The sequence below is a fragment of the Pipra filicauda genome, unplaced genomic scaffold (genome assembly GCF_003945595.2).
Source record: "Pipra filicauda isolate LSUMZ 115617 unplaced genomic scaffold, ASM394559v2 scaffold208_size1342795_pilon, whole genome shotgun sequence".
NCBI classification, from domain to species: domain Eukaryota; kingdom Metazoa; phylum Chordata; class Aves; order Passeriformes; family Pipridae; genus Pipra; species Pipra filicauda.
The window spans coordinates 84,723-97,681 of record NW_024104319.1 but is presented as its reverse complement, the minus strand read 5'-3'; the positions used below and the strand labels follow the sequence as shown (position 1 = coordinate 97,681).

The window sequence follows — 12,959 nt, the reverse complement described above, 5'->3', positions numbered from 1 at the left end:
AAAGGCTGCAAATGTCATCTCTCTGGAGTTCTGTCAAAGGCCTTTGACACTGTCACCCACAACTTCCTTTGCTCTAAATGGGAGAAAGACAGATTTGATGGGTGGACTTTTCAGTGGATGAGGAATTGGTTGGACAGGCACATCCAGAGGGTAGTGGTCAATGTCTTAGTTTCACAGTGGACATCGGTGACAAGTGACATCCCTCAGGGGTCCCTACTGGGACCAGTGCTATTTAATACCTTTATCAAGGACTTAGTGGGATTGAGCGCACCCTCAGCAAGTTTGCAGGTGACAAGCTGAGCAGCTGATCCGTCTGAGGAACGGGATGCTATTCAGAGGGACCTGGACAAGCTCAAGAAGGGGCCCATGGGAACCTCATCAGGTGCAACAAAGCTGTGATTGCAGTCCAGAAAGCCAACTACGTCCTGGGCTGCATCCCCAGCGGTGTGGGCGGCAGGATGATGATTCTGCAGGGAGTGATTCGGCCCCTCTGCTCCGCTCTGGGGAGACCCCATTTGGGACACTGCACCCATCTCTGGGGCCCCAAGCACAGGAAGGACATTCACTTGTTGGAGCAAGTCCAGAGGAGGCCACTAAGATGATCAGAAGGCTAGAGCACCTCTGCTGTGAGGAACAGCTGAGACAATTGCTCTTGTTCAGTCTGAAGAAGAGAAGCCTCTGGCAGACCTTAGAGTTCCTTCTAGTTCCTAAAGGGGCTACAAGAGAGCTGGAGAGGGACTTTTAACAAGTGCATGTAGTGATAGAATAAAGGGAACTGAGAGAGGGTAGGTTTAGATTAGATATTAGGAAGAAATTCTTTACTGTAAGGGTGGTGAGACACGGGCACAGGTTGCCCAAAGAAGCTGTGGCTGTCCCTTTCCTGAGAGTGTTCAAGGCCAGGTTGGACAGGGCTTGGAGCAACCTAGGCTAGTGGAAGATGTCCCTTTTCATGGCAGAAGGGTTGGAACAAAAAGGTCTTTAACATCCCTTCAATCGCAAACCATTCTATTATTCAAAGCATTCTATGACTCTATGATTTCAGGTAAACCAAGTAGCTTTCCTTATATTGGTGACCTGTGGTGTTCATTGCATGTTTCACCCTTCAGGCCAGCAGTTCTTCAAGAGACATAAAAATGAAGTTCCCCTTTAAAAATCTCACAAGATATTATAGAGCTCCATGTTTTTAACAATTTGTTTTACTAGAATAAATTTATTTACTAGTGTAAAACACTAGTGTTGTGCATGACGACGTAATACCTTATCAGGATCACCTATTGTGGAAGACCAGGTACAAGCACATTTTGTCTCAAACGTTCTGACTGTTGGAACAGGAAAATTGTGATTGGAAGAGAGGGTTCTGAGGAGGTGGGCAGTGCTGCGCTGAGCCAACTTCCTTTTCTGCCTTGAGAATTGTACTCAGTGTGCCTGCATCAACTCACATCCCCTACTCACTTCTTGGAGGGCTCAAAAGGGCTGACTGCAAAAGTCCAAACAGTATGGCATGAACAGCTTGAAAAATCTCTTTTGTATAAGATGTGCACCGGGTAAACTATGAAAGGAAGTGGATAAGTCTCCCTGGCTCTTTTTCTCATGCTGTCAAACCCAGATGAGCATAGGAGTTCACAGACACGTGGTCTGGTGCTTTATTCAGCCTGACAAGAATTTATAACGAACATCATACCCCCTTTTGAGTTGTTGTGACACCGGGGACTTGGAAAACAGCACAGGAGTGAAATTATATATCAATATATTTAGATTATATTGATGAATAATTGCATTTAATATGCAGTGTAGTTGCCTATATTTGAAAGCCTGTCATTTTCCCTATTTACTGCATGGCTAACAACCAGCAGGTTGTAGGGCTTACAGAATAAAAAACCACACCTCAGCCTTGCTGCAAACCGAGTCTCAGGAAATAAATTCATATAGCTTCTTCCTCACAAGTTCACCACAAAACAAGGTGGGATGTGGGCCTCCAAAGTTTAGGATTGTTAAAAAAAAGGTGAACAAAGCCATGCAACTAACCAGCTGCACACACATCAGCCTGCTGCTGCAATGCTCTGGCATGTCCAAGAAGCCTCTCGGGCCTGTGACACACCTCTGGCAGCTTCCCTGGGCATATCTGTGAGCCACAGAGAACTGCCTAGTATTGATGTAGAGAAAGAATGAAAAGAAACTTCCAAGGGCTTGTGGGACAACTTGGAAGGTGGTGCTAGGAGGAAATCAGTGGGCCAAAATGGGAGAGTCCCTTCAGAATTGGGAGCTGTGAGGCAGAGACCAAATAGCTCAGGTGGTGGGCAGGCTCCAGGTAGGCAGGCTTAGGAAACCAGCAAAATCCCAACCATTCCAAAGTTTGGAAGCATCCCTCCCTCACCTCTCACTCTGAAAGCAGTTTTTTTCTCCCGCATAAAAAGAGAGGGCTGAGGATTGATGGCAGCTTGTGTCATGTGAAGAGCTGAGAGGCTTTTGCCCCTGCTGCTGTGCTACAGGCAGACTGAGCACCATTGCTGAACACAGAGACACCCAGAGGGACCAAAAGCAATTCCATTGGTGCCCCTGAAACTCCAAGGTCAAAAATCTCTATATGAAAAGGGAATTGTGTGGTGACAAGTGACAAATTAACATTTACTGACTTTATGAATTCACTAGAGAAAATGCAGTTACTCATCATGTGACCATTGTTAGCTAATTAAATGCAATTAAATTATTTTTTTAAATGTATCACTTAATATGCCCAGATAGTAGTTTGCTTCAAAAGAAAAGCAGGCTGCTGCAAAAACATACCACTGATAAGACCTCATTTAAGCAAAGCTTTCACAGTTTTCTGTCTGTAAACCATGATTAATTCATACAATTAACACTTTTTTTTAAAAAAGCCCTAACTTTACACAGCAGTTTTCTTGAGTCCTGTGATATTTCTACTATCAAATCAAAGCTGGCTTTCTGCTCTTTAACAATTACACTCTATTTTTTCAACAAAACAAGAAAATCAGGTTTTTCACATCTTACAAAGTCTTCTAAGGTGTTGGTTTAAGTGCACTGCGGGTTTTTTTTTGTTTGTTTGTTTTTTAATTCTAGGTTTATATCCAAAATTAGTCATTGCTGCTAACCATTCTGTATGTGCAAAATGCCTTCTGAGCAAACTCTGTTAATTGTGCCTAATTACTGCAGGCAACCAGTCTTACTCTCTGCGTGTGGCCCCTATTCAGCACAAAGTCCAAGCTCTGAAGTTCTACTTGAATTACCACGTTTTACCACAGCCACTGAGACTCCAGAATTATGGAATGGTTTGGGCTGGAAGGGACCTTAAATTAGCTCATCTAGCTCCAATACCCCTGCCTGGGCAGAGACACCTTCCACTAGACCAGGTTGCTCAAATCCCCATCTAAATAAAAGCTACTTCCTGCAGCCACCAACTCCAGGGTCTTCCCAAAAATATTTGGGAACTATCCAAATATAACTATATAACTATACAATACTCAGGAAAACTAAAGGTAGAGGCTGTAACCAGAAGGTATTTTTAATTATAATTATTTTTTTTAACCATCACTGCCCTCAAAGTGGGTCTGGCTGACCAGGAAACATGCTCAAACAGTAGGTGTGAGCAACTGGCTTCCCCTGGAAAAATGAGAGAGCAAACATGCCTTTAATTTGATGGTAGTTTTTTTCCTGAACATAATAGGTTTGCAAGCTCGGTGATTAAAAGTAGGAGAAGTAAAAAAAAAAAAATAAAGCATGAGAAACTTGGTACAAAAGAAGTAACTGACTCTTTGGTGAGTATTCAGATAAAAAAGCCAAATGTAAATAAACTGCTTTGGGCCAACTTAATATTTTCCCTGACTTAAAATGGCATTCTGTTTTCTCTTTGATTCATTATTCATGAAAGAAATAAACAGCATTTAATTGTCACTGTAACAATTCTATATACCCTTTCTTATTGTCTACTGGTATATTTTGTACATTTTCAATTTTAGAATACTCTTCAGCAATGCTGAAGGAAACAAAGATCCATATCATTTCTTGCTGCATTCAGGACACCAACCTTCACATTCTCTACGGTGCTCGTACAGTATTGGCACATCTACTTGAGTAGGGAAACCTCTCTATGAAGAAACATGGGGTGTAACATACCATTAATCTTTTATTCCACTGTTTGTGGCCCAAGAGCAACAGCAAGGAGTCTTTAAAGCATTAATCTTCAGAAAATCTGGGAGCCAACTGAACATTTTGTCCTCTTTGGTGAAAATATCTCCATCTCCTTTATTTGTACAAAACATTGGTCTTATTTGTAAATAACGTTAGTCTGTTACTAAATCTTATAAGATCTTGAAAACCAGAACTTAATAACATGCCTAGACTGCATCCTCTGCAGAAAGACAGCTGTGATAAGCTGGAACAGAGAATTATCTTTATCACAGTGTTTTATTTTTAAAGACTTGTCTCCCCTACTTTACATAGGGGAAAAAAATTTCAAGGAAACCTAATTACTGTAAAAAAGCTTATGGGTATGGGAGAATCATAAGATGTTCAGTATTTAACAATTTATGAACCACCCTGTTTCCATGGCTGTCTCAAAAAGGAACTTTACAGCATCAAGAGTTTACAGTATTTTAATTTGAATCTTTCTCCTGTAGAAATCCTCATACATTTTTATAAACCATTTTCAAGAGAACAGCTGAAGTGCCATAGAAAAAAAATTCTTCTTTTAAATTAGCTGCTTTATAGGATGAATATCTAAAAATGTTTCTGTGACATCTTATTTAACAGCCTCATAACAAGCTGCCTTTGAAAAAAACTACTGGAAACTTTATGAAAGAATGACAGCCAAAGTTAAGAACAACTCTAGAGCCTCCAACTCACTCATGGTGGGAATGAGTCCTGACGTCAGTCCATAGGTTTGGTTGCCTCGATTACCACATGCAGAAAGATCTATTCTCAGCAAGTCTTTGTGTCTATAATTGAGATCAATCTGCTTCTTAAACTGCAGCAGTTCTTCCTGGATTGGAAAAAGGCAACACAATCTTTCCTGGCAAATAAATCAATCAGTCCTTCCTGTTCCAACCCAGTAGTCACTGTCTTTTATGAAAAGCAAGTCTTTACAGTCTCAGACCTTTGCTTCTGTGTAAGTGTTCTTCCTTCAACTTCTCTTGCTGTCCCTAAGTGTCTTTTGAGCTATAATACACATATAACCAGAAGACCTGTATTCCAAACATGCATAAAACAAAATATGAACAAACACACAGCAAGTTACTTTTAAAATAAGCTAAAAACCCTGTAACTGTCACAAATAGAGTGTTTTTCTAACCAGTGAAACCTCAACAATAGCCAGAGATTCACCTGAAAGACGAACTATAATAGGACAATTAATATAAGAAAAATGGCCAGTGAGTTTCCAACTCTTGGAATTCCTGATGCTGCTTTACTTGCCTTAGTTCATCAAAGTGCCTCAGTTGTTCGCTTCCCTGGGCATATGCTGCCCTCACCACCCACTGTGGCTGCTCCTGCTGTTGTCTTAGCCTCTCCGGGAGATTGCAGAGGGGCCAGAAGCACCACAATGTGGTAATTGCCAGAATTTGGATAGAAAAAAATACAAACTAAATTGCCCAAAGCAGACAATATAGTGAATTTTGAAGAATTCAGAAAACTTGGGCTGAAGCCTGGAGAGAATTTCTGCACAAGAGAGTTGGAAAGATTTTCAGCTGAGTCGGTGGTTGTGACCTCCCACTGCCGCATTTACCTCTCCCTCAGTTACTGCTCAGTCCTGCTGACATCACTCCTGGTGCAACTGCCAGAAAGGGAAAAAGATGATAGATAATATGATGAATATGATTTTGATTTTTCTTTATTGGTTCTTTAATATTAATACATGCTTGCCCTTGTGGCATTCTCTCATTAAACAAGAAAAATATTTTAAAAGGGTCACCGAAAGAGGTTATGTTCTAATAACAGGAAAAAAAGAGAGGAAAAAACAATTAATTTTTTGGATTAATGGTTCTCTGTATGGCCTGGGGAAAGGTGGCCATTTAAAAAATGGGTTTGGGAAACTACAGTGCTTGTAAACAGGTGGACAAAAGTAAATACTGAATAGTTGGTACTAAGTAGAAATCTTAGAGATGGAAATCTTTACTTCACAATAGAAAGGTGATTTTAGAGACTATTTGAATACATGTTGTAAATGCCCATGTAAAATCATACCCCCCCCTTGCACTGGAAGAGCAGGGAAAGAATTTATCATGCAGATGGGCATTGATATAGGACTAGTGGTTCTTAATCAGTCTCCCACACCACATGCTACATTTGCAGCTTAATTTTAGACTCTGATGTGTTTAGGCTGTGTCTGTACAAAGCTGTTTTCCAGTCCTTATGGACATGTGATTCCTGATGAAATCAGGATGGCAGAATTATGATGCTGCCTTGGTATTTGTGTCTTGGAAAGGCTTTGGAGTTTGTTTTTCTGGTTTATCTTCTTGGGAAGAAATCTGGGTAAGATAAGAGAACTGATAATAGTTAACATTACCACTGTGGTTATAATTTATTTTCATGTTGAGAATCAGGAAATTTTGACTCTACGTGCTGCAAAATGTGGAATATATCAAAATTCTCTTAAGTCAAGAAGTTCTTCGATATGTGATCTTTGTATACTTTCAAACCTAGTCAGCAACAAAGGAGACTTAATTGGTGGAACAGATAGCAGCTAACATTCCTTGGTCAGGGACATCCTGGAGCTAACAGTAAACCAAGATATATTGCCAACTTGGCAAAAGACTCAAGGTCCGTGTATCCTAAAGCTGAACTATCTTCATTACAATACTAAAAATCACACCTACAAGTTGAAAAGGCCCCTGCCTGGGTGAAGACCCTTCCCCTGAGCATGCATAGGAATTAGGTGGGATCATGTAATTTGTATGGAAATTATTAACCAGTCATAATAGAGGGACTATACTTGGGAAGTTACAAGCACTAAAATTCTGTGTCTAAACAGTGGCATGGAAAGTCTGGAGCAGTGTGCTTGATCTGTGGAACACCCAGGCTTGCACAACTCTGGAATGAATAAAAAAATCAATGTTTCTCTCTCAAGTGTGTAATTATCAGCCTGTTGCACACCAAGTAACAAATCTGATTTTTACAGCCAACACAGGCACTGATTGTAAGGGGGATAGAGCAAAAAAATACAGCTTTGGAGACAGAGTTATATGATTGCCCAGAAGCTCATCTTTATTTGTGGTAGGACTGGGGCTTGAAAACAAAATTTTTGGGAAAAACCTGTGTTTTTGTGGGATGTGAAATGGAGTGACACCAGATACATGTGTATAAAGCCTAAGCCTGTGGCCAGGACTTCCTGCAAAGCCAGTTGCAATTTTGTCCTTTGGTCCTCTTGTCATGTGTAAGTGTTAAACTGAGTCCTGTTAAACTTCAATATTTTCATGAACTTCATTGCTTTAGGAAGATGCATGATTTGTATTTCTTATGTGTTGCTGAAGAAAATAACTGGAAATTATTCTATTAAAATTCAGATAAGCAGAAAAGCTCTAGAGGAGTTGGATTGCTGTGGCATCAATTTTTTATTTCTTTTCATAAGAACTGGAGCATAAAGCCTCTCTGATAAGAATGAAAGAAATCAGAGTTCAAGTGAAAACTAGAAGTGCTTGAACTTTGGGTGGTTCAGCTGGTATAGGCAAGACTGTCAGGGTCTATTCTGCTGCCCTTTGGGGTTAGCTGTGCTAACTTACATGCATGTGCTTGCTGGCAAGGAAAGGGTTGCAATTTTGCCTTTTTTTTTCCAACTTTTTTTTTTTCAGAATGAATAAGAAAGGAGGTGTGCAAGTCTGCAGTGGGCCACTTATATTTGGGGCTCCCTAGAGTTTAATTCTTGTTCAGCCAGGTTTGAAGTCACGGCTAAAGACTGGGTCTCTCACGTATCAACTGACTCATGTCTGAGATGATGAGTCTCTGTCTCTGGTGCCTCGAGCTCCTCCTCTTTATATATAGAATTAGTCATTGGATTGCTGAGAGAGTGACTCTAATAACAGGAGTTTTAGGGCCTCTGTCTGTAATGGGATGCAGACCTGCCCTTGGGCTGCAGGTCAACAGTTTCTCTAAGGTGACATAAACACTTGGGCTTTCACTGAAGGCTGGTGGCTTCCTTCGGTTGCTCTGCTGTTCTGCAGGACTTGTTCAGCCCTGTGGTGAGCTGGAGCAGGGGGCAGAATCCACGTGAAACCTGAATCTGACCAAAAATGTTTTCTTCAGCTTGAGCAGTACTCAGGCCACAGCTTTGCTGAGCATGAGCATTAGAAGAAAGAAGAGGTGTCACAGTCAGCCAGGAATGAAGGGGCAATGAGAGTGTCAAATTGCCTTCTTGGCAGCAACTTCCATTCAAATTGGCTGGAAGCTGAACTGCAGCCTAAGTCTAGTACATTTCCTTGCCGCATGAGGAAGTATCTGCAAGAAGCATTGTATTTTGGGTGGAAACACTTATAGTACATATTCTTGTGTATTTTTTAACTATGTCTTGACTTATCCTCCAGTTTTGATAATGCTGTAACGACTAAGGTATAACAAACCTGACAAACTTGTCTAAAATATCTTCATATCTCCTTTTTCTTGAATAAAGACTTGCTGGAACCCTGATAATGCTGCCAGCAGAGTGGCCTCTTGAAAGGCTGGGAGAGTGCTGGGAGCCAACACTGGTCTCTGGTAGCAGCCCCCAGGTACCCCTGCTTGGTCCCAGTGCCACAAGGGCCATCCTGAGCTTTGTCCATCCAGAAGGAGCATCCTCAGAGCCTGGGACCCCACTATGGAATGTCGGCATGGAGACAGGTGAGGAGGAGAAGTCCCCTCTCCCCAGTGTGCCTGGCAGTGAGTTCCTCTCCCAGATGGGCACAGCAGGCTGCGTGCCAGTAACAGGACAAGTGTGCAAATGAGGGGGTGATGAAGCTCTTCTCGTAGGAATACCTTGCCAGTGTGGAACATTGCTAACATGATGCCAAAATTCTGGTGGCAAGAAAGGTTCTTGTGTCCCATTTTACAAGCTGAGCTTCCTATCCCCTTCCAAATCCATTCACAGCCTGATCTGCATCAACATCTCTTCATTTCCATGATGGGAATTCTAAAGTCCCTTCAAAGAAGTTTTGCCTGAAGGAGAACAGGTTTGGCTGGCAGTTCATCATTGCCCTGCAATCCTTAGGAAATCACTTTGTCAGTCTTTACCCACCGGCTGTGATGATGGCCTGAAGAAAAGGCAGTTGGGGCAAAATAAAGACAATTATTGTGATGTTGGCAGGTTGGGTACCAGTTGGTTGAAAAAAAGGACCCTAAGCCATCTGGAAATAGCTCAACTGACAATCAGGGAGGGGAAGGTGCAAAGAAAGAAAGAAGTAGAAACATCAAAAGAAGGAGAGGATATGTATTGAAGGTGAAATTAGCATAAGAAAGAGTAAATTGATAAAATACTGAAAAAATAAAGCAAGGCTTCTCCTGGTGCTGGATGGTGCATTTGGAGCAGCTGTCAGTAGCTCTGGGTGCCTATTCCAGACCCATCACCTATTTCCCCAGCCCTGCCTGGTCCAGGCAGCCTTTTTGATGCTGCTCTCCCACAGAGCACCAATTGATCCTAAGCCTTTGTTTAGTTTGCTTTTAAAAAGAAGAGGGTGATGTCAAGTTTGCTGTAGAAGATTTCTCTGGTGAACACAACATTCATTTGCAATCCAGTTTGAAAACTTAGTTGGCCATTGCTTGAAAAACTCCGTATAAAGCTTTGTGGCACTTGACCAAATTCTACTACCACTGTGCAAAGATTTCAGTAAAAAGGACAACGAAGGGTTTTTATTTTAAATTAATTACATGTGAAAGTACTTGCAAGCATAGACCCTACTGCTGTCCGGATCACCTGTCAGCAGGAAAATATCATATCTAAAGAATCACCTTCCCATCTGAAGGGAATGCCATACATTTTGATTGTTTGTTTGTTTGTTTGCTTGTTTGTTTAATAATGTGCAGTGCAACCTGAAGACCAATTAGAGTTCATTTAATCAGGGTGGGTAAAAAGACCTATGCGTTAATGTAAAAACAAGTGTAACAAAGGTCAGTATCACTGCAGAGATGGGTTTTGGAGTATGTTTGAAGGTCAGCCAGGACACACACGGAAGGTGGCCTCTGACATGCTGTGTTGGTGTGAGTGCCCCAGGGCTGGGTGTCCCATTGTGATGTCACCAGGTACTGTCACTTGGCAGTGGACTGTGATGTCACCAGGAGTAGATTGTGACTTCACATCTATCACTGCTTTAGATACAGGCAGAACCTGATTCAATCTACTTGCATCTGAACTTCTGCCAAGCATGTCTGTGAAATCTGCAGGGCTGAGAGAGGCTTGTCCTGGTGCCAGGGGGTGTGCTGGGGCCTACCATCATTGGCTCCCGGTGCCAGTTGCAGAGCCATTGCCACTGTTCCTCCAGCCCTGCAGGGGCTCCCCAGGACAGCAAGGGACCATGTTTTCTCCATTTCATTGCAGTGTGTGAAAGCCTTTTGTAGTGTCAGCGATGGGGAGCAGCTTCTCAGGACTCCTTGAGTTGCCAAGGAGAACAGACAGGGCCATGGGGACAGAGTGGAGCTGCCCCATCTGCCATGATGAGCAAGAGGGTGTCTCTTATGTGATACCCTGTGGCCACAAATTCTGCATGGGCTGCATCCTGCGTTGGGCTGAGAAGAAACCAGAGTGCCCACTGTGCAGAAGACTGATAGAGTCTGTCAGGTTTTCTCTGCAGGAACAAAAGTATCTGGAGTGTGTCATCACACTCCCTGAAGAATCACCAGAGGGCAGCAGCCAAGCAGAAGGAGCTCTTGGCCTCCTGGATGGAAACAGCTGCCATCGCCCTGCAGGGTCCCCTCCCTCTTCTCCACAGTGGACACTCTCCCCAGCTGAGCAGGGGGCTGCAGGGACTGGGGCCGTGGCTGGCCTCCTGCCCAAGGTCTGGGCACAGCTCTTCAAAAAAAAGGAGCATCTCCTTGACCCTGTGCTGCCCTGGCTGCGCCAGAGGCTGGAGGCAATATTTGGGTCCCGATGGTGGCTGGCAGTGAGAGCAGAGAAGAGCATCTTGTACACCCTGTGCCTCTGGGGTCCAGACGAGGAGGTCATGTTCCAGATGCTGCAGCCTCTCCTTGAGCAATGTACAAAACAGCTGGTTGATGGCATCATCAGCATCATTGTGGGTCAGTGCAGCGAAGAGGCCCAGAGGCTGCTGCACTCCCATGCTGCTGGGGAGGAGGACAACAGCCCTGAGGCCAGCTCCTGCTCCACCAGCTCCCAAGGAGGCACTTCCACTTGGCCCCCAAGCCCTGCCAGCAGCCCTGCAGGCTCCGACATGGAGGACCAACCCAGCACAACAGAAGCTGCCCTCTGTGCCCTCCGAATCATCCACCCATCTGTGCCCATCCCTACAGAGCAGGTGCAGCCCCAGAAGGAGCAGGGGGAGGCAGTGGTGGCAAGTTCCTCTTCCCACAAGAGCAGCTGCAATCCTGCTACTCCTTGTCAGGGCTGGGAACACTCACTTAGAGGGCCCCAGCACCTCCCAGAAGGGAGGGCCTCCAGGCCCCAGCACTCTTCATGGAGTACAGACAGGCCCACAGAGACTGAGTGGAGCTGCCCCATTTGCCATGATGGTCATGAGGATGCTGCTTATGCGATGCCCTGTGGCCACCAGTTCTGCCTGGGCTGCATCATGCATTGGACAGACAGGAAACCAGTGTGCCCAGTCTGCAGCAGAACGATATTGATTGTCAGGTTTTCTGTACGTGAAGAAGATGACTATCTACAGTGTCTTGTCACTCCCTCCAGAGAATTGCCAGAGGTCTGCAGCCAGGCAGGAACAGCTCCCAGCCACATGGCCGAAAACAGTCCCCATGGCCCTGCGCCATTCCCAACATCTTTTCCACATGGGACACTGTCCCCAGCTCAGCAGAGAGCTGGATGGCCAGAGGCTGTGGGTGGCCTCCTGCCTGAGGTCTGGGCAGAACTTTTCCAAGGACAAAAGCATCTTCTGGACCCTGTGCTGCCCTGGCTATGTCAAAGACTGGAAGCGATATATGGGTCCCAGTGGTGGCTGGCAAAGAATGCAGAAGGCTGCATCCTGCAGGTCCTGTGCCTCTGTGGTCTGGATGGGAAGGTCTTGTTCCAGATGCTGCAGCCTGTCCTTGAGGGATATACAGCACCGCTGGTCTATGGCCTTATCAATGTCATCATGTACAGGTGCAGCACAGAGGCCCAGAGACTACTGAGATTCCACGCTGGCAGGGAGACCAATAGCCCTGCAGCCAGCTCCAGTAGCTTCTGGGGGGAAAGTCCTGCCTCCTCTATGGCCCCTGCGAGCAGCCTTGCTGGCTCTGATACAGAGAGCCAACCCAGCACCTCACAAGCCACCTTCTGCAGGGATACTGGCTGTCCCCTCTCTGTGTCCTTGTCTGCAGAGCAAGTGCAGCTGCAGGAGGAGCTGGGGGAGGTAGAGGCAGCAGGTTCTTCTGCCCAGGGCAGCAACTGCAGAGCCTCCACCTCCAGCCAAGGCAGGGTCTGCTCTCATGGGCGGTCCCAACACCCCCGGAAGAGAAGGGCTCCTGCCCACCAGGACTCCCACAGCTGTGTAAGGAGCCGCTCTGGCAGCAGCACTAGCAGGGCTCCAGCAAGTATTTATTCAAGAGAAAGGAAATAAATTGCTATTTCCCTGAAAGAGTTGCTGGTGCTGCCTTCTCCCCCTTATCCTGGGGCCTGTCCCTGACTTTATGACCCTCCACAGTCCAAGGCTCTGCAGACCCCCAGGGTCCTGTCAGCAGTACCTTCTCCTGCAGGAAATCTTGCTGCAACCACAACAAATGAAGAGGTTCTGAATGAAAAAGGAGCAGTGGATTTACATAGGAGAATGTGACAAATAAAGGCTGATGGTGTCTGTGTGCAGACAGACTGAACATGC

General features: G+C 44.7%; 1 protein-coding gene across 1 annotated transcript; it reads left to right on the top strand.

Annotated features, from left to right (window-relative positions):
• The first annotated feature begins 10,339 nt into the window (after nt 1-10,339).
• On the top strand, nt 10,340-12,719 carry LOC113983391. Its single transcript, XM_027712448.2, has one exon. It carries the CDS (start codon nt 10,539-10,541, stop codon nt 12,699-12,701), a length of 2,163 nt encoding a protein of 720 aa, XP_027568249.2. The 5' UTR covers nt 10,340-10,538; the 3' UTR covers nt 12,702-12,719.
• Nucleotides 12,720-12,959: the final 240 nt, after the last annotated feature.

Coding starts and splice junctions, on each gene's coding strand:
- LOC113983391 (XM_027712448.2), top strand. CDS start 10,539: ATGGGGAGCAGCTTCTCAGGACTCCTTGAGTTGCCAAGGAGAACAGAC.